General features: G+C 40.8%; 1 protein-coding gene across 1 annotated transcript; it reads right to left on the reverse strand.

The window, feature by feature from the left end:
* Positions 1 to 1394: 1394 nt before the first annotated feature.
* LOC311140914 (transmembrane channel-like protein 2-B) lies at positions 1395 to 27794 on the reverse strand (the record flags this gene model as incomplete). The annotated part of the gene is made up of 19 exons (XM_084176186.1): positions 1395 to 1624; positions 13278 to 13404; positions 13571 to 13649; positions 13773 to 13898; positions 13976 to 14215; positions 14313 to 14380; positions 14833 to 14961; positions 15183 to 15341; positions 15486 to 15665; positions 16117 to 16311; positions 16551 to 16698; positions 16825 to 16967; positions 18856 to 18954; positions 19116 to 19222; positions 19312 to 19393; positions 20684 to 20774; positions 21803 to 21952; positions 23782 to 24178; positions 27758 to 27794. 19 exons carry the CDS (start codon positions 27792 to 27794, stop codon positions 1395 to 1397), a joined length of 2787 nt encoding a protein of 928 aa, XP_084032312.1.

Raw genomic sequence — 27794 nt, forward strand, 5'->3', positions numbered from 1 at the left:
AGCCAGCTAGTCCAAAACAACAGCAAGCTCAGATATCATTGATGTATATTTTGTTAGCTAGTGACATTAGTGGAACAGCTTGCTACACTGCAGGATTTTACTATGGTCATTGGCATCATTTGGTTAGTCTCACAACTAGCTGCAATTGATTTAATATTAGTGGACACTGTTAACAACCCTACAGGTCTGCAGCTAACTCTTTTAGAACAGACACCTAGATAGCTAGCTTGCATCGACTGAATACTCGTTTTTCTAGCCAGCTGTTTCTAGCCCAGCTAGCTAGCTAGCCTCTCCTAGGTTTTAGCACTACCTAGTGGTCAGCACCTGGTAACATCAGGATGTAGGATGGGACATAAACCTAACAACTTCAATGACTAATTTCTCTGAACAGGGGAAAAAAACGATCACCAAATACACTGAGAATACATTACATAGGATGAAGAAACAATACTCAAAGCCGCAGCTCCATACTACTTGTCAGACATAGAGAACTGATACTGTATACTCATTGTTAGGGTGGGATTGGCTTGGGGTGCGGGGGGTCCGTGGATGGCTTTTGACAATTTATTTGGATTCCTCATGTCTTACTCAATGTTAGAAAAAGGTTTAGTCCAAATCGGATGTTAGGTACTATATTCATTGAATATTATATGAATCCTATGAATTAAAATGGCCAATTTGGGTGCAATCAATTACATTAATTTCTCAGAGATCTAATTATATTTCAACAAAATAATGTTTCAGGAATATTAATCTTATCTGTTTCTAACTACAAAAATGATTTAAGAACAATCTGAGATGGTGGGTGTCATGGCTTGCTGAAATGCATTGGAATGGCCCTTGTGCTAGGTGCTCGAAAACCGTATAATATTATGTTCTAAAAGCATTTTCATAACATCGTATTCAACAAGGTTACCCAACATTGACATGTAAACCAGTGTTGCATGTTGACTTGAGTGTTTCAGTTCGACTTTAATACTAATATAGAAAAATACTTCAAACATGCATATACAGTTGTGTATCATAAAGTCTAACAAATTTGAATTACCCACAATCCTCTACAAATGGAACCAAATGGCAAGTTGTTGCAAGAACTTACAATTCTTAAGTTGATAGAAAATATTATGAATATGGAGTAAATTAAACACAATTTCCTTTGTTGTTGTTTTTACTCACAAATAATAGTTCAGATTTTGCAGTATTTTTAATTGAATTTACATTTCCAAATGTCATGCTTTTTGAACACATAAAAAATAAGTAAGTTATTCAAATATTGAAGTAAAACCATAAACCTGCATTTTTTGGGCTAATATTTACTAAGGCCCTGAATAATTTTTTACAGTTTGCTGAGATACTCATTCGCCTAAAAAAGAAGCCCCCTGGTTTTCACCTAATTAGCGTCTAGGGGAAGGTGCACCCCTCCCTCTGCCCCTTCCCGGCCCTGGGGGTGGTCCTCTGGCATTTCCAGGCGCCCCCCTTGGGCCTGGGGGGCGGGTCACAGCCGCTTTGGGGTTTGGTGCAGCCAATGAAACATCCTTCTGAAGGTTAACCCCCTTCGCATTGGCTGCTGCTCCTGGACGTTTTGCCACCTTGGGCGATTTGCTGCCCTTCTCACTCATGTTGTCTGAAAAAGCAAAAGAGAAAAACAGAGTGGATGTGCATGTATAGCTACAGTGCCTTCAGAAAGTATTCATACCCCTTGACTTATTCAACATTTTATTGTGTTACAGCCTGAATTCAAAATGGATTAAATATATATTTTTCTCACCCATCTACACATAATACCCCATAATGAAAAAGTGAAACATGTTCTTAGATATTTTTGAAAATATATTGAAAATTAAATACATAAGTAATCACACCCCTGAGTCAATACATGTTTGAATCACCTTTGGAAGTGATTACAGCTGTGAGTCTTTCTGGGTAAGTCTCTAAGAGCTTTGCACACCTGGATTGTGCAATATTTGCACAATATTATTTTTTAAATTCTTCAAGCTCTGTCAAGTTGGTTGTTGATCACTGCTAGACAGCCATTTTCCAATCTTGCCATAGATTTTCAAGCTGATTTAAGTCAAAACTGTAACTAGGCCACTCAGGAACATTCAATGTTGTCTTGGTAAGCAACTCCAGTCTATATTTGTCCTTGTGTATTAGGTTATAGTCATGCTCAAATGTAAATTTGTCTCCCAGTGTCTGTTGGAAAGCAGACTGAACCAGGTTTTCCTCTAGGATTTTGCCTGTGCTTAGCTCTATTCCGTTTCTTTTTATCCCAAAAAAAACTCCCTTGCAATGACAAGCATACCCATAACATGATGCAGCTACCACCATCTAAACTGAGCGAGCTCAACTGTGAATGGTCATGGCGCACCAAAAACAAGTGTCAAGGCAAGCCAGTTTGGACTTGGCTTCACACCAATCACATCATTTTTACATTTTTACATTTAAGTCATTTAGCAGACGCTCTTATCCAGAACGACTTACAAATTGGTGCATTCAACTTAGGATAGCCAGTGGGACAACCACCCTTTTTTTCTCTTTTTTTTATGGGGGGGGGGGGGGTAGAATGATTACTGTTATACTATTCCACGTATTCCTTAAAGAGGTAGGGTTTCAAGTGTCTCCGGATGGTGGTCAGTGACTCCGCTGTCCTGGCGTCGTGGGGGAGCTTGTTCCACCATTGGGGTGCCAGAGCAGCCCATAGCTTTGACTGGGCTGAGCGGGAACTGTGCTTCCGTAGAGGTAGGGGCTAGCAGGCCAGGGGTGGATGAATGTAGTGCCCTCGTTTGGGTGTAGGGTCTGATCAGAGCCTGAAGGTAACTTCATATATTGTACCCCTAGCCTGAGAGGATGGAAGTTCAATATGTAGCTAGATGTAGTAGGCTAATGTTAACTAGCTGGCTCATCGTTGCCCATGAAAGGAAGTTAGGCTAGCGAGCAAGCATTTTAGCCAGGTAGCCTAGGACAACAAAAACTAAAAGCATGTACTGTATGACAGAGTCATAGACTGTTTCAGCAACATGAAGGAGAGGAGGATGGCATTGGCATTTCTCTACAAGTAGGGTGATTCAACATATTTTTTCTACTTAGGCACACACACACACACACACACACACACACACACACACAGAGAGAGAGAGAGAGAAATCAGTAACATGGACAGCCACCTGATATTGTTTTGGGAATGTTTAGTTGTCATTGTATTAGACTAAGCATAGGTGATTTGATGATGTTGAAATGTTGAAATGATCTCCAGTGTTCAAAATCAATAGTTGTTTAGTAGTCCGAAAATGTTGGAAACATTAACTTGATTGACCATGCTGTAGGCCATGTAACTGTTTGTTACATGCTATATGCATTGTGGACTCCACCGGACAGATGTTGCTTTCCAGTTTTGTGATGAAACAAAGGTGTGGTTGAATTTATTCCACTGTGTCTTCTTATTGTCTCAGCCTTAGGCCTATATATCACGGTGGCAAGGCATATGAACTAACAGGTTATAGCGCAAACAACGCAATTATCACAACACATAGGTTGTAATATGTCTTTTTTTTCTGGCTTGGCTTCCCCAGTGATCTTACCCACGCACCACTACTGTGATACTCAGTGGCGTGTTGTGTTGGATTTGCCCCAAACATAGCACTTTGTATTCAGGATATAAAGTTAATTTATTTGCCACATTCTTTGCAGTTTTACTTTAGTGCCTTATTGCAAACAGGATGCATGTTTTGAAATATGTATATTCTGTACAGGCTTTCTTCTTTTCACTCTGTAATTTAGGTTAGTATTGTGGAGTAAATACAATGTTTTTGAGTCTTCCTCAGTTTTCTCTTATCACAGCCATTCAACTCTGTAACTGTTTTAAAGTCACCATGGTGAAATCTCTAAGTGGTTTCCTTCCTCTCCGATAACTGAGTTAGGAAGGACGCCTGTATCTTTGTAGTGACTGGGTGTATTGATACACCATCCAAAGTGTAATTAATAACTTCACCATGCTCAATTTCTTTTTTTGTTTTACTCATCTACCAATAGGTGTCCTTCTTTGCGAGGCATTGGAAAACCTCCCTGGTCTTTGTGGTTTAATCTGTGTTTGAAATTAACTGCTCAACTGAGGGACCTTACAGATAATTATATGTGTGGGGTACAGAGATGAGATAGTCATTCAAAAATCATGTTCAACACTATTATTGCACACAGAGAGTCCATGCAACTTCTTATTCACTTGTTAAGGAAATGTTTACTCCTGAATTTATTTAAGCTTGCCATATCAAAGGGTGTTATGTGTTGAATTCTTATTGACTAGAGACATTTCAGCTTTACATTATTATTATTATTATTATTTTTTTTAATTAAACAATTGTGTAGGCCAGTGACACACAATCTCAATTTAATCCATTTTAAATTTAGGCTGTAACACAACAAATTGTGGAAAAAGTCAAGCGGTGTGAAGACTTTCTGAAGGCTCTGTTTAGGAACGATATTATGATACAATTCACTCAAAACAAACTGTTTCTTCTGTTGTGTTCTTTGAAGTGGGTTCACATTTGTTTCTTTATGCCCATAAAACATCCAACCACTAGGTGGCGCTGAGTGGAGATTGTAAGAAGGTAGTGTAGTGTATTAAGATTATGACTTAGTTAAGGTTTTAAGTGGAATCTGAGAGGATGTTTATTTAGTGTCAAAGGGAATGGTTTTTAGGGTGACGCCCCTAAAACGACTGCTCTCCGGGTGGTCATGACATCCGTAAACTTATGCTGAAATCTTGTGATATGAATAAACCTTATGATCAAAGTTCAGTATGAGCGGACTCCTTTGTTACAGCAATAACTAGCGACATTTAACTCGACACAACAGAATGGCGTCACGAAAAGGGACGGTCTGCGTCTCTTCAGTGTTATATTCATGAGCAGCGACGTGACTCTCGCTCAAGATGCCGGCATAAGGTGAGATTTCTCACGGTCTTGTGTGCGTTTCATTCGTCTGGTTATGGGTATGTGCGCTGGGGAGATGTACCGTTGGGGACCGATGTGTGCTTTGTGTTGCTTTGTTGCTGTTGACTATAAGGGGTCTGGCCTAACCATTCTAAACTTGTTTGCACTGGTAGACAGCGCAAAAGGGGGGAGAGAGCCTATAGAGTGTCTATAGAGATATTTTGCTTGAATAACAGTTCAAGAACAATCGATTGAGAGAGGAATAAGGAATGCCTAGGCAGATGTGTATGTAATTTAGAGCCGCTGTGAATCAACGGAAAAGCCCTGGTAGACAGGCGACCTATTAAAGGTGGGCCAGAAATCCTATAACGCGTTAGATGTGTTTTAGGTGAGTCCTATGGGCTGGAGACCGTGGTATATTGATGATGTATGTTGCCCCTCAGCTGGCGGTTGACGAATGGCTTGTTTGATGCAATCTCTCGTGTCGGTTCCACAGATCTCGTGGTAGCACAAATTACCTAACAAATGGAATTTTACGGCACGGCGGAGGGAGAAATGCTAACGTGGCCTGCTAATTATGCTTCATGCTACATGCTAATGCTAAATGCTAAATGCTAATGCTAATTCATGCTACATGCCAATTTTTGATGCGGGTTATGATTAATATTTCTTCCTTGGTGGTCCATTGGAATGGGACGAGCCGCCAGAAATGTGTTTAGTTAGCTTGGGCTTGGTGCCTGGTGTCTTGTGAACTGTTAAGTGTTATTGTTTGTCTATAAGGGGTAAAAGAGAGGAGCTATAGCAGAATGCTAACGTTCTGTTGTCTGGAGCTGTTTCCACTGTGAAATCGTGGTGATGAATGTACTGCGCATGCGTGTGATTTTACGACACTAGAGTGACGTAGGGGTAAATAGGTCAATCCTCTGTTACACTGTGCTGCGGGGAGACACAGACGGAGGAACAAAGAATTAGACATTTAGAGTCTAATGGTGTATTCTGGTTGTTACATCGGCTGTTGTTTGAAGATGAAACTGTTTTCTTGAGACCTATTGAATTGATAAATGAGAGAGAGATGTTGACGGATTAAAATTAAAAATAATTAAGTAAATAAATAAAATAAAAATGTTATTGAGCTGTTTATGCGATTCCTGAGTTGATTCTTAGAGCGAATGTGAACGGAGGAATATTGAATGGTTGAAGTAACTCAGTGACTGCATAAACTACATAAATTCTTGTCTGTTTCTATGTTCTTTTGTCATATGACGATAGGAGGAACGAGGAGAGAGAGAGAAAGAGAGGTGCTGATGTGTACATCACGTGGCAAGGTGTGACGCGACAGAGGATCGAGTCAAAATCAGGCTAGTGCTGTTCTGTTTACAAAATCTTCCCCTACAGGATATTTGATGTTATGACAATTTTGCAAAGACTTGGCAAAAGACTGATTGAATAAAAATTGCATTTTGGAGTTTCTGTGAATGAGTGGGTTTGATTAGAGTTCTGTTGGGAATCGAGTACTGACATTATTCTGTAAGATTGAGATAATTGGGTGCTTATTAAATAATTGGTTTATGAGTACTGTAGTGTTGCTGGATTATAGATATTATACATACCACCTTCAATCAGGAAAGGTAAGATAGCCACTAATTGATAAATTAGTAAAATAGAAAATAGAAATAAAAAATTATTTTTGATTATTCATAATTTTTTTATAATTTTTTAATTGGGGGAAAAAAAATATATATATACAGTGGGGAGAACAAGTATTTGATACACTGCCGATTTTGCAGGTTTTCCTACTTACAAAGCATGTAGAGGTCTGTAATTTTTATCATAGGTACACTTCAACTGTGAGAGGCAGAATCTAAAACAAAAATCCAGAAAATCACATTGTATGATTTTTAAGTAATTAATTTGCATTTTATTGCATGACATAAGTATTTGATACATCAGAAAAGTAGATCTTAATATTTGGTATAGAAACCTTTGTTTGCAATTACAGAGATCATACGTTTCCTGTAGGTCTTGACCAGGTTTGCACACACTGCAGCAGGGATTTTGGCCCACTCCTCCATACAGACCTTCTCCAGATCCTTCAGGTTCCGGGGCTGTCGCTGGGCAATACTGACTTTCAGCTCCCTCCAAAGATTTTCTATTGGGTTCAGGTCTGGAGACTGGCTAGGCCACTCCAGGACCTTGAGATGCTTCTTACGGAGCCACTCCTTAGTTGCCCTGGCTGTGTGTTTCGGATCGTTGTCATGCTGGAAGACCCAGCCACGACCCATCTTCAATGCTCTTACTGAGGGAAGGAGGTTGTTGGCCAAGATCTCGCGATACATGGCCCCATCCATCCTCCCCTCAATACGGTGCAGTCGTCCTGTCCCCTTTGCAGAAAAGCATCCCCAAAGAATGATGTTTCCACCTCCATGCTTCACGGTTGGGATGGTGTTCTTGGGGTTGTACTCATCCTACTTCTTCCTCCAAACACAGCGAGTGGAGTTTAGACCGAAAAGCTATATTTTTGTCTCATCAGACCACATGACCTTCTCCCATTCCTCCTCTGGATCATCCAGATGGTCATTGGCAAACTTCAGACGGGCCTGGACATGCGATGGCTTGAGCAGGGGGACCTTGCGTGCGCTGCAGGATTTTAATCCATGACAGCGTAGTGTGTTACTAATGGTTTTCTTTGAGACTGTGGTCCCAGCTCTCTTCAGGTCATTGACCAGGTCCTGCCGTGTAGTTCTGGGCTGATCCCTCACCTTCCTCATGATCATTGATGCCCCACGAGGTGAGATCTTGCATGGAGCCCCAGACCGAGGGTGATTGACCGTCATCTTGAACTTCTTCCATTTTCTAATAATTGCGCCAACAGTTGTTGCCTTCTCACCAAGCTGCTTGCCTATTGTCCTGTAGCCCATCCCAGCCTTGTGCAGGTCTACAATTTTATCCCTGATGTTCTTACACAGCTCTCTGGTCTTGACCATTGTGGAGAGGTTGGAGTCTGTTTGATTGAGTGTGTGGACAGGTGTCTTTTATACAGGTAACGAGTTCAAACAGGTGCAGTTAATACAGGTAATGAGTGGAGAACAGGAGGGCTTCTTAAAGAAAAACTAACAGGTCTGTGAGAGCCGGAATTCTTACTGGTTGGTAGGTGATCAAATACTTATGTCATGCAATATAATGCAAATTAATTACTTAAAAATCATACAATGTGATTTTCTGGATTTTTGTTTTAGATTCCGTCTCTCACAGTTGAAGTGTACCTATGATAAAAAAGTACAGACCTCTACATGCTTTGTAAGTAGGAAAACCTGCAAAATCGGCAGTGTATCAAATACTTTTTCTCCCCACTGTATATGTTTTTTAATTAATTATTTTTGAATATTCATATTTTTATTGATTGATTAAATTTATTTATTTTTAAATTGTTTTTTGATTGTTTAGTTTATATTAATAATTAAAGGGGGGAAGCCATAGGCTATATAGTCTAAAATAAAATAATTCACAATAAAGGAATATAAAAGAGTTGTTACAATGGGGAAAAAGGACATCAAGGCTGTGAAAGTAATTACACCTGTTGATATAGTTGAAAATAGTAATCCTTTAGTTAATGGTATTGCAAAGTTATCTGGCAAATGGAGCAAACGTTGGCCTGACATTGAACAACCATGGCCAGTGGAAGGGACTCTTAACCCTGACGTAATCAACATAATGAAAGTGCTTCTGTCAATTCATAAAGCAGATCAAAAGAAAGGGAAAAAAAGGGGAACAACGTAAAGAAAAGAGACAAAGAGAGCTGGGTGTTCTTAAGTTGTTTGAGAATGAAGGACAAAAACTGATAAAAGATTCCAGCGATAAAATAAACAAAGGTATAGAAAAAATGGTGAAACAGGGAAAGGCGACAGAAAAACTAATGGCAGAAGTCAGTACACCTTTCTCACATACGGATTCAGCAAAAAGACCCCCACCTTATGAGAAAGAAGTAGAGCTTAACGACGTTTATCCTCAGCCTCCGGTGATCGTTCAGGAGGGTGATTATTGCATCAGAGATGAAGATGAACGAATAATAGAGAGAGGACAAGCAGAAACGACCATAAAAATGAATCCAAACTCCAGAAGTAAGAAAAAACCGAGATGTCTGGAAACTAAGGGTAGAATGAGGTTCAGGAGAATGGAACCTGATGAAGACGATGACGATGATGATGATGATGATCAGAGTGATTCAGAAGAGATCATGGGTGGATATGATCCTGTGATCAGACGGAGGTTGGCAAGAGAGGAAAGAAGGGGTGATGGATGTTTGAAGAAGACAACAAGAGATTCGAGTTCTGGTAAAAGCGAAGATGAAGACAGCGATAAAGAGTGGGAGAGTAAGGGTGCTTCATATTCAAGAGGATTTTATCCTACAATGACTGGCACAGAAGAAATAGAAAGAGATATAGACCGATGCGTATCATGCCTGGATAAAGCGAGGATTTTCGAAGAAGTAAAAGAACTGGAGTAACAACTCAAGACGCTGAAGATACAGAGAGAATCTGAGAAGAAATATACATTGAGGCCAAGGAAAGAGGGCACTAGTAAGAAAATTATGCCGGTGATCATTCGAGGTCGAAACTTAGAATATAAGCCTTTGCAAAGTACCGATATGTCAGATATACGTGAGAAGTTGCCTACTCTTCAAGATGGAGCCTATCCTTGGATTTCAAAATTGGAAGAAATTACAGTGGGAACACAGTCTGCTATAGGAGATATTAAGATGCTTTTTGCTAATCTCCTGGGGATTCTAGGTATGGAAGAAATTTTTCAGAGAGCGGGACTGAATAGATATGTGGGGACTGCAGTGAATGATCCTGAATTGTTGGCTGCAAGTAGGAATCGTCTGTGGAGAGCATTGAAATATACATTTCCAACAAATGTGCATCCTGATAATATTCTGATTGACCCACTAGGACAACAAGAAAATCCGAGAGCCTATGTGTCAAGAGTCCATCAAGTGTGGAGAAATATTACTGGAAATGATCCAGATGTGAGTCAAATTGAGCAGTCAATTTTGAGAGCTAAATTGCAGATGGGACTGCCCTCACCAGTAAGGAGTAAACTGGCAGAGGTGGTTGGACTTGGAAGCATGACAAAAGGTGTCTATACAGATCATATAGCCCATCAAGTGGATTTGTACAGAAAAAAGGAACACAACCAGAAAGAACAGGACGAAGAAAATCTCAGAAAACTCAATCAAATACAACTGGTGGAGGATAAGAAGGAGAAGAAGCAAGCTTTGGTTATGAAGAATCAGAGTGAACTGAATCAACAATCACTGCCACAGCTTCAACAGGACCAGTTCCAATCGCAATTGCATCAGCCACCAATAGCGGTTCCAGTTGTTCCATATCCACAGCCAGTTTCTGGACAGACACAGAATTGGAGAGGAGGAGGACGAGAAGGCTTAGAAGGAGGAGGAAGGTTTCAGCCACACTTCCAGCAACTTTCAGAAGAGTGTTATAATTGTGGACAGGTTGGTTACTTTACCTGTGAGTGCAATGCGCCAGGAGGAAACAACAGAGGGAATTTCTGAGGAAGATAAAGGAGCAAGTGAAGATCACCTGTCCTCCAGGTGAACCCTTAAAGGAGCAAGGATTCTAGAGTGCCTAGAAGATCCGAAGGGGGGTGTCAGCTGATAGCACCGATTAGGAAGAAGAAAATATCCAACAATCGAAGTGAAAATAAAAAGGACTATGAGAAGGAATAGAGGAAAAGCTTTTATCTGTGTTGAGCCTAAAAGAGGTTAAACATCTCACTATGTAAAATTAACTAATTAGGATAGGGATTTGAGGGAGTAAAACAGCTGATTGCTCTTAAGGAACCAATTGAGCTCTGCTATAAAAATCAAAGAGAAATTAAAATACACATACTGGTATTAGAACATATACCTATTGCATTGTTGGGAAGAGATGCATTGTGTAAATTGAACTGTACAATAAGATGTACACTAGACGGCTGTCTGGTAGAAGATTTTAAAAGAGTAGGGTTTTTGGGAATCTATTAGACTGCCTATTAGACAATCTGTCTGGAAAATAAAGTTAAAAGGGGTGACTGTTATTCTTGGTTACATTCCTACACCAAGAGGTGCAGGAGATTTCAAACTAGGCTAAAAGATGTTCGATCGTTTGCCAAGTCTGTGTGTGAAGAAGTCAGAAGCAGGTGGGGATTACCCAATCACATATTCAAAAAAATTGGTGGTAAGGCTTTTGTGAATAAATCAGTGGAAAAGGTTTTTAAAAGTTAGGAGAAAAGTCAGATTAAAAAGTTAGGAAAACTAGGGTTGAAGGAACTCTAGGACAGTAAGCTAAGTTTCAATGTTAGTAGGAAGAGAGAGTGAATGTAGTGACACTAGTGGTGATAGATGGAAATACAAGTAAGGAGTTAAAAGTCTTAGGGAGAATGGATGAAGTAACAACGAGGACATCAACACTTCAGTCTATTATAACAACAGTGAGAAGCAATTTAACTATTTCAACATTAATAGTTATTAAAGCCATAAATATATTGCATTTGATTACAAGGGAGCAGACAGCTCCAGCATCAATTTTAGAGGAATTTCATAGACAGGGAAGCCTATCATTGGAGGATAAGTCTAAGAGAGAAGTGGGGATTTTTCCATGGTATGGTGTAAAATTTGGGAAGATCATATTGATAATATTACCTATACTTTGATTCCAGATAGTTCAGATAATATCACTAGTGTTATAGATGCATTGAAGAATATAAGGGATGCATTTGGTAGATCTGAAGGAGCTGGATGGTCAGTGAAGTCTTGGTTGCAAGATCAGTTAGGCCCAGTGGGAACAGTGATGGTTTAGATTTTAATATCAGCTTTGATGGCACTGTGTGTGATGTTTTGCTTTTGTAATTTGTTACTGACCTTTGCGAAAGCTATGATATTGAGAGGGGTTGGAGTAGTGATGCCTGGAGACAACACTCAGATGCCGTTGTTGACTGTTCCTGATCTGGATGAAGAGGGACAAGTGGGACTGGATGGAGTATTGATGGATAAATATCCTTTTTGATTATTTGATCATTTTTCAAATGTTTTTCAATATTAGTGTGATTTTAGTATGATGTTATGAATCAAAGGGGGGAAATGTATGAATGAATCACATTATCCTATTTCATTATTCTATCATTTATATTGATTCATATATCATTTATATATCATTTTTATATTCTTAGTTGATATTGATGTTTTAATTTGAAAATGTTGTTTTGCAAAAGATACTGTTTGGTCTTTTCTTTTCTTCCAGAAGCATTTGGGGGAATATGTAGAGATTGAAATACTCAAACAAGGACAATATGAAGGGACAATATGAAAGGACAATATGAGGGAAAGGAGGAGATGGAACAAGGAAGGTGTGGAAATGTTCCAATTCCATCATCGAAGATGCATTGGAAGAGGACACTGCTGGGGAGATGAAGTGTAGTGAACTACATTCCAGTGTCTGCAATGAAATATAGACATATTTGCATGTGTAATACATAATTTGTGTCATATTCTTAGGTATTACTTTTTGTAGAATGATATTTGATGTTATTGAATACATGTGGGGATCTTAGATTTTTTTGTTTATTTCGTGAATGCTTAGGGACATGGAGTCTAGGCAGGGATAGAGATCCACTGTAGGGTCCGATGGGTCGACCAGCCTTAGTGTGGATATTTTTTGGATAGTATTTTGTTTGCAGGGGCTTTCATGTGTATTTAATTGCATCATAGTTTCAAATGCATTGATAAAGATTTGTTCATATTTCATAGTAATGTATTCACACTTCATAAAGATTTGTTCATATTTCATAGAAAGGTATTTACACTCCAGAGAAAAGTGTTTGGGGTTTAATGTTAAAGATACTCAATAAGATAAATTGTTACTTGTCATAATCCTGTTCTTTTTGTTTTCGAGACTTTTAGTTAGTCTCGAAGGGGGGAATATGTAGTGTATTAAGATTATGACTTAGTTAAGGTTTTAAGTGGAATCTGAGAGGATGTTTATTTAGTGTCAAAGGGAATGGTTTTTAGGGTGACGCCCCATACAAGACAGGGGATTGGACAGTAAAGGGAGCAACCCATATTTTGGGGAAGATTATATATACTGGGTTTAAACGAAGAAGACGTTAGAGCAGACATTGCAATTTGGGAACGACTGCTCTCCGGGTGGTCATGACATCCGTAAACTTATGCTGAAATCTTGTGATATGAATAAACCTTATGATCAAAGTTCAGTATGAGCGGACTCCTTTGTTACAGCAATAACTAGCGACATTTAACTCGACACAACAGTAGAGTAGGCTTTGTGAAATTACCTTGTTTGGGCGCTTCTTCCGCAGGAGGGTGGATTAGAGAGCGGTTGGGAAGAAGGTCCTCCAGGTCATGCATCACCTGGTTGGTACTCTCCTTGTTGTTCCTCCGGTTCTTCTCCTCATCTCTAGCCTAAACACAACCGCAGATGATACTGTTGGTGTTGCTGCATTCATATTCACACACCACATCAGTATTCTATACATGCATTTAACTTACAGTACTGAATAACATGTCATAATTTACAGTATAGGATGAAAGTCCTGAGACGGCAGTTCAGTTGCTCATGCTCATTTACCATTTGCATCTTCCTCTTCAGGTCCAGGTTGGCATTTTGATAGTTTTTGGAGGTCGCATTCAGATAGTAGATGGCCAACCTGACATAGGATCACAGAGCTCTTGTTATGATGAGCATGTGTATGTTACTATGACCATATGTGTGTTGCTTTAGTGTGTGTGTGCGTGTGTGTGTGTGTGCGCGCGCGTGTGTGTGTACATACACCATCAGCAGCACTGCTGGTATAATCAGACCAGGATTAGTTGCGTAGGTGAAGATATTACCAATGAACGCTGGTAGGTCCTTCTCTATAGTCTCCATGACAACATCATACATTTGCGCCCTTCCGCTAGCAGACAAGAGACCAGCATTAGATGTGTGCCTAGTTTGTGTGTGTGCGTGCGTATGTGTGTGCATGAGAGACACCTGAAGGGGCCACAGTCGGAGGAGGGCGGCAGGGTCATTATGGTAAAAACCACGGGCAGAAGGCTGAGGAAGAGCACCAGAAGCAGGAGGCCCATGTAGAAGTTGTTGGATTTGGAGGCCTTGAAGACCCTCTCATGGGGAACGTTACAGCACATCACGGCCCAGCACTGGTAGTACATGGAGGAGAGGAGACGCAGGACGTTCAGCCCTATCAGGCCAGGGGCGTAGAATGCACCCATCCTGAAACAAACACAGATACAGAAATATGTGATAAACACAACTTACAGGGTGTGTGGAAATGTGTTGATGGTTTATGTGGTGTCTCATATTTACTCACCAAATCATTCCTTGATTGAAGATTAATCCAAGCACGTTGCCGCTGATGTCAAACTCTCCATAAGACGGCTAGAATCACATTTTTTTTTTTTAAATAGTGCAATGCATGATATAAATAATGTAAACGTAATTCTGTTCACGCGTCGTCATTGTCCCCCTTTTCTCTCTCCCTCTTTCTCTCTCACAGTAATTCACTTCCCAGGTCAGTGTCCTGTGTCATTGTGAATGTGAAGGATCACCTATCTTGCCAGACGTCGCTGTGTGGTATCAAGTTTACTTGGAACAAACACAGAATGTACTCACACATACAATAAGCAAAGAAAAACAAATTAAAGAACAATATGGTAGTGCTGGAATGTATTGATAGTGAGCAACTATACCTTGTTACCATACTACCATACATGTTATTACCACTTTATCCCATACTGTAATGTAAAGTGCTACCAAAAAGTCTTACAATAAAATGGGAACACACACAGTAGAACAGTAGTTCTGTTCTGCTTTGATAGCCTAGCACGTACAAATCCAGCCTCCAGGTCCCAGCACCAGCAGTAGTTGAGGAAACGCACGATCACGGCTCGCACGAAGTCACCAATGAGGATGGTCAGATATGTCACCTGGATGTCAGAGACGGTGAGCTTCACAAACTCCTAGAGATACAGCACAGAAAGAAAACTAAACATGAAACACCCAGCATGTCACACAGCCTCAGTCTCATCGCTGGTACACAATGGCGGGAACACTATGGGCTGCTCAGGTCAGGTGGAGGAAAACCCAGGAGGAAAAACAAAATAACAAAAAACGGTGACGTCTGCCACTGCTATGTTTAGTAATAAAGGGAAAACGAAGGAAAAAAGTGGGTAATCCTCACTATGCCAACGTCGGTCTCCCAACACGGCCCTCTGATGACATCAGCAGGAGGGATGTCTGGAGGGGGGATGTCAGTAGTGTTGTGGTAGGAGCTGTAGTTGGCATAGTACTCATTCAGACCCCAGATAGTGGCATTCTTAATATACTTCTCCTGTTCCAACTGTACACATGTTAACACACAAAGACAGGTTCAGGTGAGTAAGTAAAATATACATTCATACAATATGTACTGAACACACACACAGGTGAATAAACACACAAACATGCATTTGCAGGTACATGACACTGACACATTGTCTGGTACCTTTTCGTTGACATCGTCAAACAGGGCAAACAGGAAGGTGTAGAGGTTCCCGAGGAACAGGGCAAAGATGCGGCCCAGCTGCCACTTGAGGGCGATACGAGGGTGGTACTCCTCCAGCTCAGCGATAGTCTCAAAGAGAGGGGGGCACACCAGCCCCAGCAGTGACATCACAATCTCCACCTGGAAAGTAAAACACAACCAATCACCAGGATGAAGACTGGAAAAACACTTTAATGAATAAGCATTAAATAATTAATGTACTATTATTAAATGAGAATATCATTATTTGTAAAGATTTATTAGCATTTATAATCATTATAGGCAATAAATTAATATATAAGCATTATAAGCATTACATTCATAAAAATGTATTACATGTATCATATCCATTATAAACATGTAATCATTTTTAGTGGCTTATTCATGAAAGTTATTAAGTGTAACCAAAGTGTGGTATGATATATATTGTTATAAATGTTATAATGATGACTATCATGACAACCCAGATAATAGCATAACAACCTATAACTGAAGAAAACCGGACAAACACCAAATGTACATTTCTGGCTCACTCCTTTTGACTAGATTAACCATAACACAGCATGTATCTGATCATAACAACTCAACCTGCCTCATTCTTTTCATACCAGGAGAGCGTATTCTGATCTAGTTTTGCAAAGTCCTGAGACCTCTTGACCACAAAATAGATGAGGAAGCCGCTGCCCCCCAGGCTGCAGAGAATGAAAAGGTTGGCTAGAACCCGCAGGAACCTCCGCAAGTGGATGTTCTCATCCTTCTGATTCTCCTGTTCGTCTACTATGGATTCCTACCGAGAACAGTCGATTAGTGAGAAACACAGAGGATACTATGGTTGAAGATAGTAAGTGTATAGGCCCATACATGTAGTACATGGATTCTTGGGAGATTTAAGATTCTTTAAGATAAGAGCAAGGGATATCTGTAGAACAAAGTTATGTCATAAACAACAGGATCTTGTGCCAAGATAGTAGAAGGTCGGTCTACTAGCTATGGATAGGCCTAAGTGTTAGCTGCTTCTGCGTTTACCTTAAAGCTGGTGGTGATGGAGGCATACTTGTTGTCAGCTGTCTCTGGGTTCCCGATGAGGTAATCCCAGCTGGTGAACATTTTAAAGGTGAAGGTAAACTGTCCATCGTCCCCACCGTCTCCTCCCTCATCCGAGTTACGGGCCATACTGAGAGGGGATGTTAGAGGGAGTGAGATGGCAACAGGAGGGTTGCTGGCATCAATATTTCAGATACTGTTTGTGTGTATGTGGATTAGTATGTATTTACTGTGTGCACATGTGTGTTTTACCCACGTTCTAATGACTACCATCAGGCTGTAGCCGAAGATGCTAACACCGACCAGTAGGTAGGACAGTGGCAGTCTGAACTGGAGGAGTCCGATGGTGCGTTCGTCATTATAGTAGCCATAGAACATAATAGAGTACTTGCAGTAGCCCTGTTGAAATTAACAAAAATAATAATGTTTATATGCAAGTCATCCATCCCAAATAAAGCTGACAGTGACAAGTACAATTGATGTACTGAAAATGTGTAACACTTTAAAGGACCCCCCCTGAAGAAGTTGCCGCCCCTATTTCGACACCATTTCCTGTCCGAGGAATGATGAAGGCTACTTATACATATTCACAAATTTAAATATTCATTGAAATGATAGGCTACAATGTCTTTGCTGATGATCATGCGCGCTGCAAACTACAAGTTCCTTGAATTGTGGTTTCTAACTAACGTTACACCAATCAAAGCAGTGGAGCATGTAGTGAAACCATTCATCAGCTTTGGGGGGGGGGGGGGGGGGGGGGGGGGATTGGGTTTGCAGAATGCTATCATATCACACAATTATACCATTTATAAAATGGTTATATACAGTTGGGAGAACACATTTTTGATACACTGCCGATTTTGCAGGTTTTCCTACTTACAAAGCATGTAGAGGTCTGTAATTATTATCATAGGTACACTTCAACTGTGAGAGACGGAATCTAAAACAAAAATCCAGAAAATCACATTGTATGATTTTTAAGTAATTAATTTGCATTTTATTGCATGACATAAGTATTTGATACATCAGAAAAGCTGAACTTAATATTTGGTACAGAAACCTTTGTTTGCAATTACAGAGATCATACGTTTCCTGTAGGTCTTGACCAGGTTTGCACACACTGCAGCAGGGATTTTGGCCCACTCCTCCATACAGACCTTCTCCAGATCCTTCAGGTTTCGGGGCTGTCGCTGGGCAATACGGACTTTCAGCTCCCTCCAAAGATTTTCTATTGGGTTCAGGTCTGGAGACTGGCTAGGCCACTCCAGGACCTTGAGATGCTTCTTATGGAGCCACTCCTTAGTTGCCCTGGCTGTGTGTTTCGGGTCGTTGTCATGCTGGAAGACCCAGCCATGACCCATCTTCAATGCTCTTACTGAGGGAAGGAGGTTGTTGGCCAAGATCTCGCAATACATGGCCCCATCCATCCTCCCCTCTACACGGTGCAGTCGTCCTGTCCCCTTTGCAGAAAAGCATCCCCAAAGAATGATGTTTCCACCTCCATGCTTCACGGTTGGGATGGTGTTCTTGGGGTTGTAATCATCCTTCTTCTTCCTCCAAACATGGTGAGTGGAGTTTAGACCAAAAAGCTCTATTTTTGTCTCATCAAACCACATGACCTTCTCCCATTCCTCCTCTGGATCATCCAGATGGTCATTGGCAAACTTCAGACGGGCCTGGACATGCGCTGGCTTGAGCAGGGGGACCTTGCGTGCGCTGCAGGATTTTTATCCATGACGGCATGGTGTGTTACTAATAGTATTTTATACAGGTAACGAGTTCAAACAGGTGCAGTTAATACAGGTAATGAGTGGAGAACAGGAGGGCTTCTTAAAGAAAAACTAACAGGTCTGTGAGAGCCGGAATTCTAGTAGGTGATCAAATACTTATGTCATGCAATAAAATGCAAATTAATTACTTAAAAATCATACAATGTGATTTTCTGGATTTTCTTAGATTCCGTCTCTCACAGTGGAAGTGTACCTATGATAAAAATTACAGACCTCTACATGCTTTGTAAGTAGGAAAACCTGCAAAATCGGCAGTGTATCAAATACTTGTTCTCCCCACTGTATATATATATTTGTTTTGTTTTGTTTTTTATACAGACTAGTAAAAAAAATGAAAATTGACAAGTTAGTACTGTATGACATCACATTTTATGTATGTTCTTTTCATATGTACAATCATATGAAATAAACCTGAACCTTAAGTAAACTAAACAAGGTGTCTAAATATGGCATCACAAGGCAGTTGTGTAATGTGTCACTCCAAAGATCCTCACTTCAAAATCAAGGAGGACGGAGTAGTCCATGGCTTTGGCCTGCTGCGCTCTGGGAACAGTTTTCCTGGGTATAGACCCATACGGAAGACCCATCATCACCTCCGGACAGAAAGAAAGGAAAAATGAAAGGGAAGTGGGGATAAGTGGGTAAATATTAGACAGTGAGTCCCTCCTTTGATATCTCTCCATGTGCTGACCAAATGTACTGCAAACAGTTTGCAAAACAATGGACTATGTGCTGAAGGTAAAAATCTGCTCACCTCTGGGAGAACAACAAGACCAAACATTAACCCAAACAGGACCAGGTTTAGACCGTACATCCACCGCAAGAAGATGAAGTAGGAAGCCACAGATGACCCAAAGTGACCTGAGGGTTAGAGTTCAAACATGATGAATAGATAGAACTACATGACATGAACGAGACAGTAACTCATAGCTTTAGATAATGGTACCCACTCTCAACCTCTTTAATCTTTCTTTCCCATGGAATGCAGGCTGTTTTGAAATTGTCAAAGTCACGGTTGAACTTGATCATTTTCTGAAACAAAAAAGGTTAAGAGAGAATATTTGAAAATATAAGTTTATCACAGAAGGACTGTATAGTTCCTGATTGTCATACCAGATTGTGACTGATGAGGGCAACAAACATCCTGCTAATGTCATTATGGTTATGACAAATCATGAAGATTATGGTGCCCTTATGATTCAACCCTTAGCCTACAATTTATGTGCTCCCGCGGAAATCTAATGAACATAACAAAAAAATCCCCATCAAAATCTGTCTGTTTAAGCTAGAGATATCAGCTCATCGCGCTCTAGCGACTCCTTGTGGTGGGCCGGGCACCTGCAGGCTCACATCAGTTGAACAGAGTTTCCTCTGACACATTGGTGTAGCTGGCTTCCAGGTTAAGTGGGCGGGTCATGTTTCGGAGGATGCATGACTTGACCTTCGCCTCTTCCAAGCCCGTTGGGGAGATGCAGTGATGAGACAAAATCGTAACAGAAAAAAGAATGGAAGATGTAGATGTAATTTAGTGCCTGAAATAAGGGGATAAATACATGTAAAAAAATATATATATCTCTCAGATATAGGACAGACACTTCAGAACAAACTTCCTTTAGATTTTTTGGGGGACTATCTGTTGTTCCATGTAGTGAATCTGTCATTCAATGCGTTTATATTGGCTAATAGCAGTAATGCCAATTCAACGTTTTTTGTTTGTTTTTTTAGTCATTTAGCAGACGCTCTTACCCAGAGCGACTTACAGTTAGTGAGTGCATACATTATTATATTTTCTTCATACTGGCCACCATGGGAATCAAATCCCCAACCCTGGCGTTGCAAACGCCATGCTCTACCAACTGAGCTACATCCCTGCCGGCCATTCCCTCCCCTACCCTGGACGACGCTAGGCCAATTGTGCGCCGCCCCATGGGTCTCCCGGTCACGGCCGGCTACGACAGAGCCTGGATTCTTACCAGGATCTCTAGTGGCACAGCCTTAGACCACTGCGCCACTCGGGAGGTATTTTATTTTATAACTTAAGGGGTCTTAAAATTCCAAATCAAATAGCTAAATGATCCTTGGTATGACCATCTTAAAACAATTCCATATGTTAGCTTAGAACCCCCATCCCCCATCGCGTCCCCCGGCTTAGACTCTAGAGGGTTAAATTTGTATTTTACGTGCCATATAACTTAAGTCTTAAAGTAGAAGTTATAAATGCATAATTTGTGTGAATTATTCATGATGATTCAGTAGGACATAACTAATCTTCGAGATTGTGGACTCAGTTGTAAAGTTAACATTTGGACTAGGAAAAGTTACCTTAGCCATCATGACTTTGTAGGCGTAGAGCTTCCTCCCTTTGCCCTTTCCCAGAGCCCCCTCAAACTTCTCCACAAACACCTGGCATTCCCTACAATTCAAACCCACAAAAAAGGATGACCCATCAACCAACATAAAGTGTATCAATCACAATAAATCAACTTTTTGAGTTTATAACAGGCAGATTATTCAGGATTAAATTAAGTAGATGAAAAAACAACCAATCGATGAATCAAGACAGTAAATGACTAGACAGGGAAATGTGGAGGAGGCCATGTGTTTATGGATTATCAACCTGGAAAGACCAGTGATGAGAGGGAATTGGCAAGCCACAGGCAGCCAAAACTGCAAGTATTAAACAGTGTTGAGCTCATGAAAAAGTAAAGGCGTCTCATCTATCTTAATGCTGTAACAGTGCTTGCGCCATGACCTATACGTGTGCTCACCACTGCCAGCTCACAACTGTGGCTGGAAAACAGTGTTTCTACAACACAGATCCCAGAGGGCAGAAGACCAGTAGGCTTTACTAAAGCCTGAACTGTTTTTTTTTTTATGTAATCCAACACTGTTACAAAAAAAAAAAGTTCTAAATGGTTAAAAGGTTCTACCTGGAACCATAAAAAGGATATTTTACAGTGAAAAACTGAAGAACCAATAATGGTTCTGGGTAGAACCTTTTAAGAGTGAATGACAGGTGAATACTGGTCAGTGGAGACGCACTCTTTTTGTGGAGATACAAGTGAGAAGCTGGTCAAAGAACATCAATCAGCAAAGCCAATGCACAAAACTCGTAACTAGTTCAAAAGGTGATGGACAATCTATCGACTTTGTCGTTCCACAAAGTAGTTTAAAGGATTTCACACAACAACAAAAAAAGAAATTTGATCAGGCAATGTAGCAGCAAAGACACAATTATACTTTAATTCAATTTTTCTTTTTAAATAAGATGACATCACATGTGATACATGAGTGATTGTATAAGCCTTAAGGAATGTGTAAAGTACTGTAGTTATAGAAAAAAAGAGAAAACAGCACAGCAAGATCAAGTCCCTATGTGAAGGCAATCTGTCAATGGGAAATTGGCGGAGGAATGCACATGGTGGTGGCCATTTTGTTTACTTGAGGAGTTTAAGCCTCCTCTTCATGCGCCACGGTTTGTTCCTTAGAGTGGCTATCAGCTTCTTCTTCTCCTCCACCTCTTCCTTCAGAGCAGCCATCTCCCCCTCTGACAGAGAATCCTCATCCCCTGACTCGCCTGAAGAAGAAGAGCTATCAGAAGAAAGAGCTGTCACCAAGTGCCAGGGGTCAGGTCAGGGTCAACCATGTGTCAACCAGAGTAGAGTTGTAGTTCCGGTCAGACTGTCTTTGTTAAGAGTGGGCAGTGTGGCCAGAGGCTTTACACAGTGCCCCATTATCATGGTACAAACTTTGGACTAGTCACATTACGTTGAAAAGCGTCTGGCAAACCAACAGAAATACAAAAAGAGAACAGAGAGAGAAATGAGGGGACAAGAGGAGACATATGCAAGTCAAATAACATATCCTAGAATAGTCCAGTAACCTTGTCCACCCATCGACCCAACCAGACACGATCAAACCCCATTCCGACCATGTAATCCCTCAACTCAATGTTATGAACCAACACTACCCCATGCTTGAACCAGCACAAATACCACTACAACCCAACTCTATTCTGGTGAAAAATACTGGTTACCTATACATTACCAAAACTTTAGTGGGGACATTTTGAGAATGTTAAAATGGTTGGACACCTTTGACAGAGGTTCCCAGGGATGACCCCAGGGATATCCCATCACATGACCATACGTTTTCTTCATGAACATTTAGTTAACACATTCTAGAAACGTTGAAAACAAACATCATTGGATCATTTCCCCAAACGTTCTTATAAGCATTACAGCATGTCCTTCTACTAATGTTTATCAAATAATGTTTTCCGGGTTAAAAAAAAAATGTCAGGGCTGTTGTCATGCTAACGTTAGCTGGAAACCAATTGGCCTTAACTGGGACTCAATTGGAACGTTACCTAGCATTATAGGATCGTTCACTGTTTGCTGGGATGAGACATATTTCTGAAAGTATCAGGTTTTAATATCTCAATAGTCCAATAGCCTAATATCCAGAATCATGTAAAATGTGGGTTTATGTTTTGAAATAAAAATGTGTTTAGAGTTTAAAAAGGGATTGTAAAAGTTTGTAGAAGGTTTATAAGTGGTTTATGACGTGCCCCAAGATAGCCTATGAGCACGTCATAAGCTATGGTAAATTGTTTAGAAATACAGGAAATTAGCTTTCAAATGGCAACATTTCCTCTCAGCCTCATTGCAAAAAGTATAGAATAGCATGAGACTAGCAATAAAACTGCACTTTTTTCTCTCTGCCCCATGGCAAAATGTTTAGAATTGCAGGGAATTAGCTTTAAAACAGCAACATGTTCTCTCAGTCTCATTGCAAACAGTATAGAATAGCATGAGATCAGCAATAAAACTGCACTTTCTTCTCTCTGCCCCATGGCAAAATGTTTAGAATTGCAGGGAATTAACTTTAAAACAGCAACATTTTCTCTCAGCCTCATTGCAAAAAGTATAGAATAGCATGATAGCAATAAAACTGCACTTTTTTCTCTCTGCCCCATGGCAACATGTTTAAAATTGCAGGGAATTAGCTTTAAAACAGCAACAAAAAAGCATTCCAGGTGAAGTTGGTTGAGAGAGCGCAAGACTGTGCAAAGCTGTCATCAAGGCAAAGGATGGCTACTTTGAAGAATATAAAATATATTTTGATTTGTTTAACACTTTTTTGTTTACTATATGATTCCATATGTGTTATTTCATAGTTCTGATGTCTTCACTATTATTCTACAATGTAGAAAATTGTAAAAAATAAAGAAAAACCCTGGAATGAATACTTGTGCGCAACCCTATGACCCAATTTCATGACTCAACTCCCTGAACTAATTAATCAATACAATGAAGGGGCATATCCCAACAGAGTCTGTCAGACTCCTCCTTCATACATGAGGGTGTGTGGAGCGTGGAGATATGTGAGAGAGATGGCCCTCTCAAAGGATACTGCACCTGCTGTACCTTGAGTTCTTCTTTTTCTTGTCTTTCTCGTTCCCTTTGGCATCGCCCTTCTTCTCCTTGTTCTGCCCTTCTTTCTGGTTCTTGCTAGTCCCTTTTCCACCTTTCTTTTTCTTCCCTCGTTCTTCCTCCTCACTCTCCTGCTTGACTGCCTTTTTCTTTCTGCCTGCTGTCTTTGGGCCCTTCCGCTTGACGCTCTCCTTCTCTTCCTCCTCCTCCTCTTCCTCGCTGTCCTGGACCTTGGCCTTCTTCTTATGAGCCCTCTTCCTCTGTGCCTTGGCCTCCTCCTCCTCTTCCTCTTCCTCCTCGCTGGTGGCCTGTTTGCCATTCCGTCCCCTGGCTCGTGGAGAGAGTTTGACTTTCCTGTTTCTGTCTCTCCACCTGGTCTCATCTGAGACACACAGACACACATGTACACACACACACACACACACACACACACACATCACACACACACACACACACACACACACACAAACACACACACATCACACACACACGATACACACACATTATCACTTATATATTTCATAGAAATGTTAACAGACAGACAAAGGCTCCATATATCCATAAATTACATTTAAACCTGAACAATTAAACAAACATATAAGTCAGGCAGGTTGCCAGCCTCCCTATGGTTATTGCCAGTGGTGTAATGGAGGGTTAACGCAAGACAGTCGTGAAGAGGGCACGACAACGCCTATTCCCCTTCAGGAGACTGAAAAGATTTGGCATGGTTCCTCAGATCCTCAAAGAGTTCTACAGCTACACCATCGAGAGCATCCTGACTGGTTGCATCACCGCTTGGTATGGCAACTGCTCGGCATCCGACCACAAGGCGCTACAGACGGTAGTGTGTACGGCCCAATATATCACTGGGGCCAAGCCTTCTGCCATCCAGGACCTCTATAACAGGCGGTGTCAGAGGAAGGCCCTAAAGATTGTCAAAGACTCCAGCCACCCTAGTCATAGACTGTTCTCTCTGCTACCGCACGGCAAGCGGTACCAGAGCCCCTAGTCTAGATCCAAAAGGCTCCTTAACAGCTTGTACCCCCAAGCCATAAGACTGCTAAACAGTTAATGAAATGGCTACCCAGACTATTTGCATTGACCCCCTTTTTTACGCTGCTGCTACTCACTGTTTATTATCTATGCATAGCCACTTTACCCCTACCTACATGTACATATTACCTCATTTACCTCGACTAACCTGTACCCCCACACATCGGTAACGGTACCCCCTGTATATAGCCTATTTCTTTGCAAATATTTTCTTACTTACTTTTATAAAATTCTGCATTGTTGGTTAAGGGCTTGTAAGTAAGCATTTGACGATAAGGTCTACATCTGTTGTATTCGGTGCATGTGACAAATACAATTTGATTTGATTTTGATTTGATTTGCTCAACAGTTTACCCACCTTTTGTGGAAAAATACATTGATAGTACAGATGTAGGATCTTAATTTGAGCCAGTTTGCTACAGCATGGAAATAATCCTGCAGCAACAGGAAATGTGAATTATTATGTGGATTTTAATGAATGGACATTTTTGTAGGAAACATCAAGACAGACATTTCTAAGTGGAAATTACAAACTTCAGAAGCCTTTTTAAACCTCAAATACCCTACATGTTTAAAATCTCCTGCATTGCAGGAAAGTTCTCCTGCAACAGGGTGATCAAATTAAGATCCTACATCTGTATAGGGAGTGTTACTTTTTTCACCGCAACTGGAAATTAGAGTTTACCCACCTATTTTTTTACCACTACATCACTGGTTATTGCCTATCCTAAAAGACCCACTCCGGCCTCCCTAGAACATCATTTATCACCTAATTTACTTAACAAAAAGCACATCTCAATAGGTGGTCCAGGTGTCCTCTGACATGGTACAAGTAGGGAGGGTTAGGCCTTTCCTCTTTTTCTTCATTTTTTCCTCTATTTTTTCCGCAAGCAAGCGGGGAGGCCAATGACATCTGAGTGCACCATCAGACCAACTCCTTGAATTGCTAAAAACAGTGGGGAGAACAAGTATTTGATACACTGCCGATTTTGCAGGTTTTCCTACTTACAAAGCATGTAGAGGTCTATAATTTTTTATCATAGGTACACTTCAACTGTGAGAGACGGAATCTAAAACAAAAATCCAGAAAATCACATTGTATGATTTTTAAGTAATTCATTTGCATTTTATTGCATGACATAAGTATTTGATACATCAGAAAAGCTGAACTTAATATTTGGTACAGAAACCTTTGTTTGCAATTACAGAGATCATACGTTTCCTGTAGTTCTTGACCAGGTTTGCACACACTGCAGCAGGGATTTTGGCCCACTCCTCCATACAGACCTTCTCGAGATCCTTCAGGTTTCGGGGCTGTCGCTGGGCAATACGGACTTTCAGCTCCCTCCAAATATTTTCTATTGGGTTCAGGTCTGGAGACTGGCTAGGCCACTCCAGGACCTTGAGATGCTTCTTACGGAGCCACTCGTTAGTTGCCCTGGCTGTGTGTTTCGGGTCGTTGTCATGCTGGAAGACCCAGCCACGACCCATCTTCAATGCTCTTACTGAGGGAAGGAGGTTGTTGGCCAAGATCTCGCGATACATGGTCCCATCCATCCTCCCCTCAATACGGTGCAGTCGTCCTGTCCCCTTTGCAGAAAAGCATCCCCAAAGAATGATGTTTCCACCTCCATGCTTCACGGTTGGGATGGTGTTCTTGGGGTTGTACTCATCCTTCTTCTTCCTCCAAACACGGCGAGTGGAGTTTAGACCAAAAAGCTCTATTTTTGTCTCATCAGACCACATGACCTTCTCCCATTCCTCCTCTGGATCATCCAGATGGTCATTGGCAAACTTCAGACGGGCCTGGACATGCGCTGGCTTGAGCAGGGGGACCTTGCGTGCGCTGCAGGATTTTAATCCATGACGGCGTAGTGTGTTACTAATGGTTTTCTTTGAGACTATGGTCCCAGCTCTCTTCAGGTCATTGACCAGGTCCTGGCATGTAGTTCTGGGATGATCCCTCACCTTCCTCATGATCATTGATGCCCCACGAGGTGAGATCTTGCATGGAGCCCCAGACCGAGGGTGATTGACCGTCATCTTGAACTTCTTCCATTTTCTAATAATTGCGCCAACAGTTGTTGCCTTCTCACCAACCTGCTTGCCTATTGTCCTGTAGCCCATCCCAGCCTTGTGCAGGTCTACCATTTTATCCCTGATGTCCTTACACAGCTCTCTGGTCTTGGCCATTGTGGAGAGGTTGGAGTCTGTTTGATTGAGTGTGTGGACAGGTGTCTTTTATACAGGTAACGAGTTCAAACAGGTGCAGTTAATACAGGTAATGAGTGGAGAACAGGAGGGCTTCTTAAAGAAAAACTAACAGGTCTGTGAGAGCCGGAATTCTTACTGGTTGGTAGGTGATCAAATACTTATGTCATGCAATATAATGCAAATTAATTACTTAAAAATCATACAATGTGATTTTCTGGATTTTTGTTTTAGATTCCGTCTCTCACAGTTGAAGTGTACCTATGATAAAAAAGTACAGACCTCTACATGCTTTGTAAGTAGGAAAACCTGCAAAATCGGCAGTGTATCAAATACTTGTTCTCCCCACTGTATGTCTAAAAAACACTATTTTGCTCAAAACATATTCTTTTACCCTTAAGTGTGTGTACTTTACTGTATTGATACGTTGAATATCGTTTTTTAACGTGAAAAGTTCAAAAATGTCTGAAGTGGGACATTAATCCTTTGAGGTAATTGCATCCTTGAACTCATAATTTAGAATTGTAAATGTCATCATTTTTGTACAGTGTGTCTCCCCTTTAGAACGTCATATTTTCTGAATAACACATTTTTCCAAAATCCGACATTTGCATCTGTTGGACAATTAAACAAACAGGTAAGCACAAACACATATAAACACACACACATCAAACACTTTCTCCTTCTTATGACTTACCCTCACTCCCACTGTCTAACTCTCCGTCGATATCCAT

Source organism: Coregonus lavaretus (genome assembly GCF_964263955.1).
Source record: "Coregonus lavaretus genome assembly, chromosome: 14".
Taxonomy (NCBI): Eukaryota; Metazoa; Chordata; class Actinopteri; order Salmoniformes; family Salmonidae; genus Coregonus; species Coregonus lavaretus.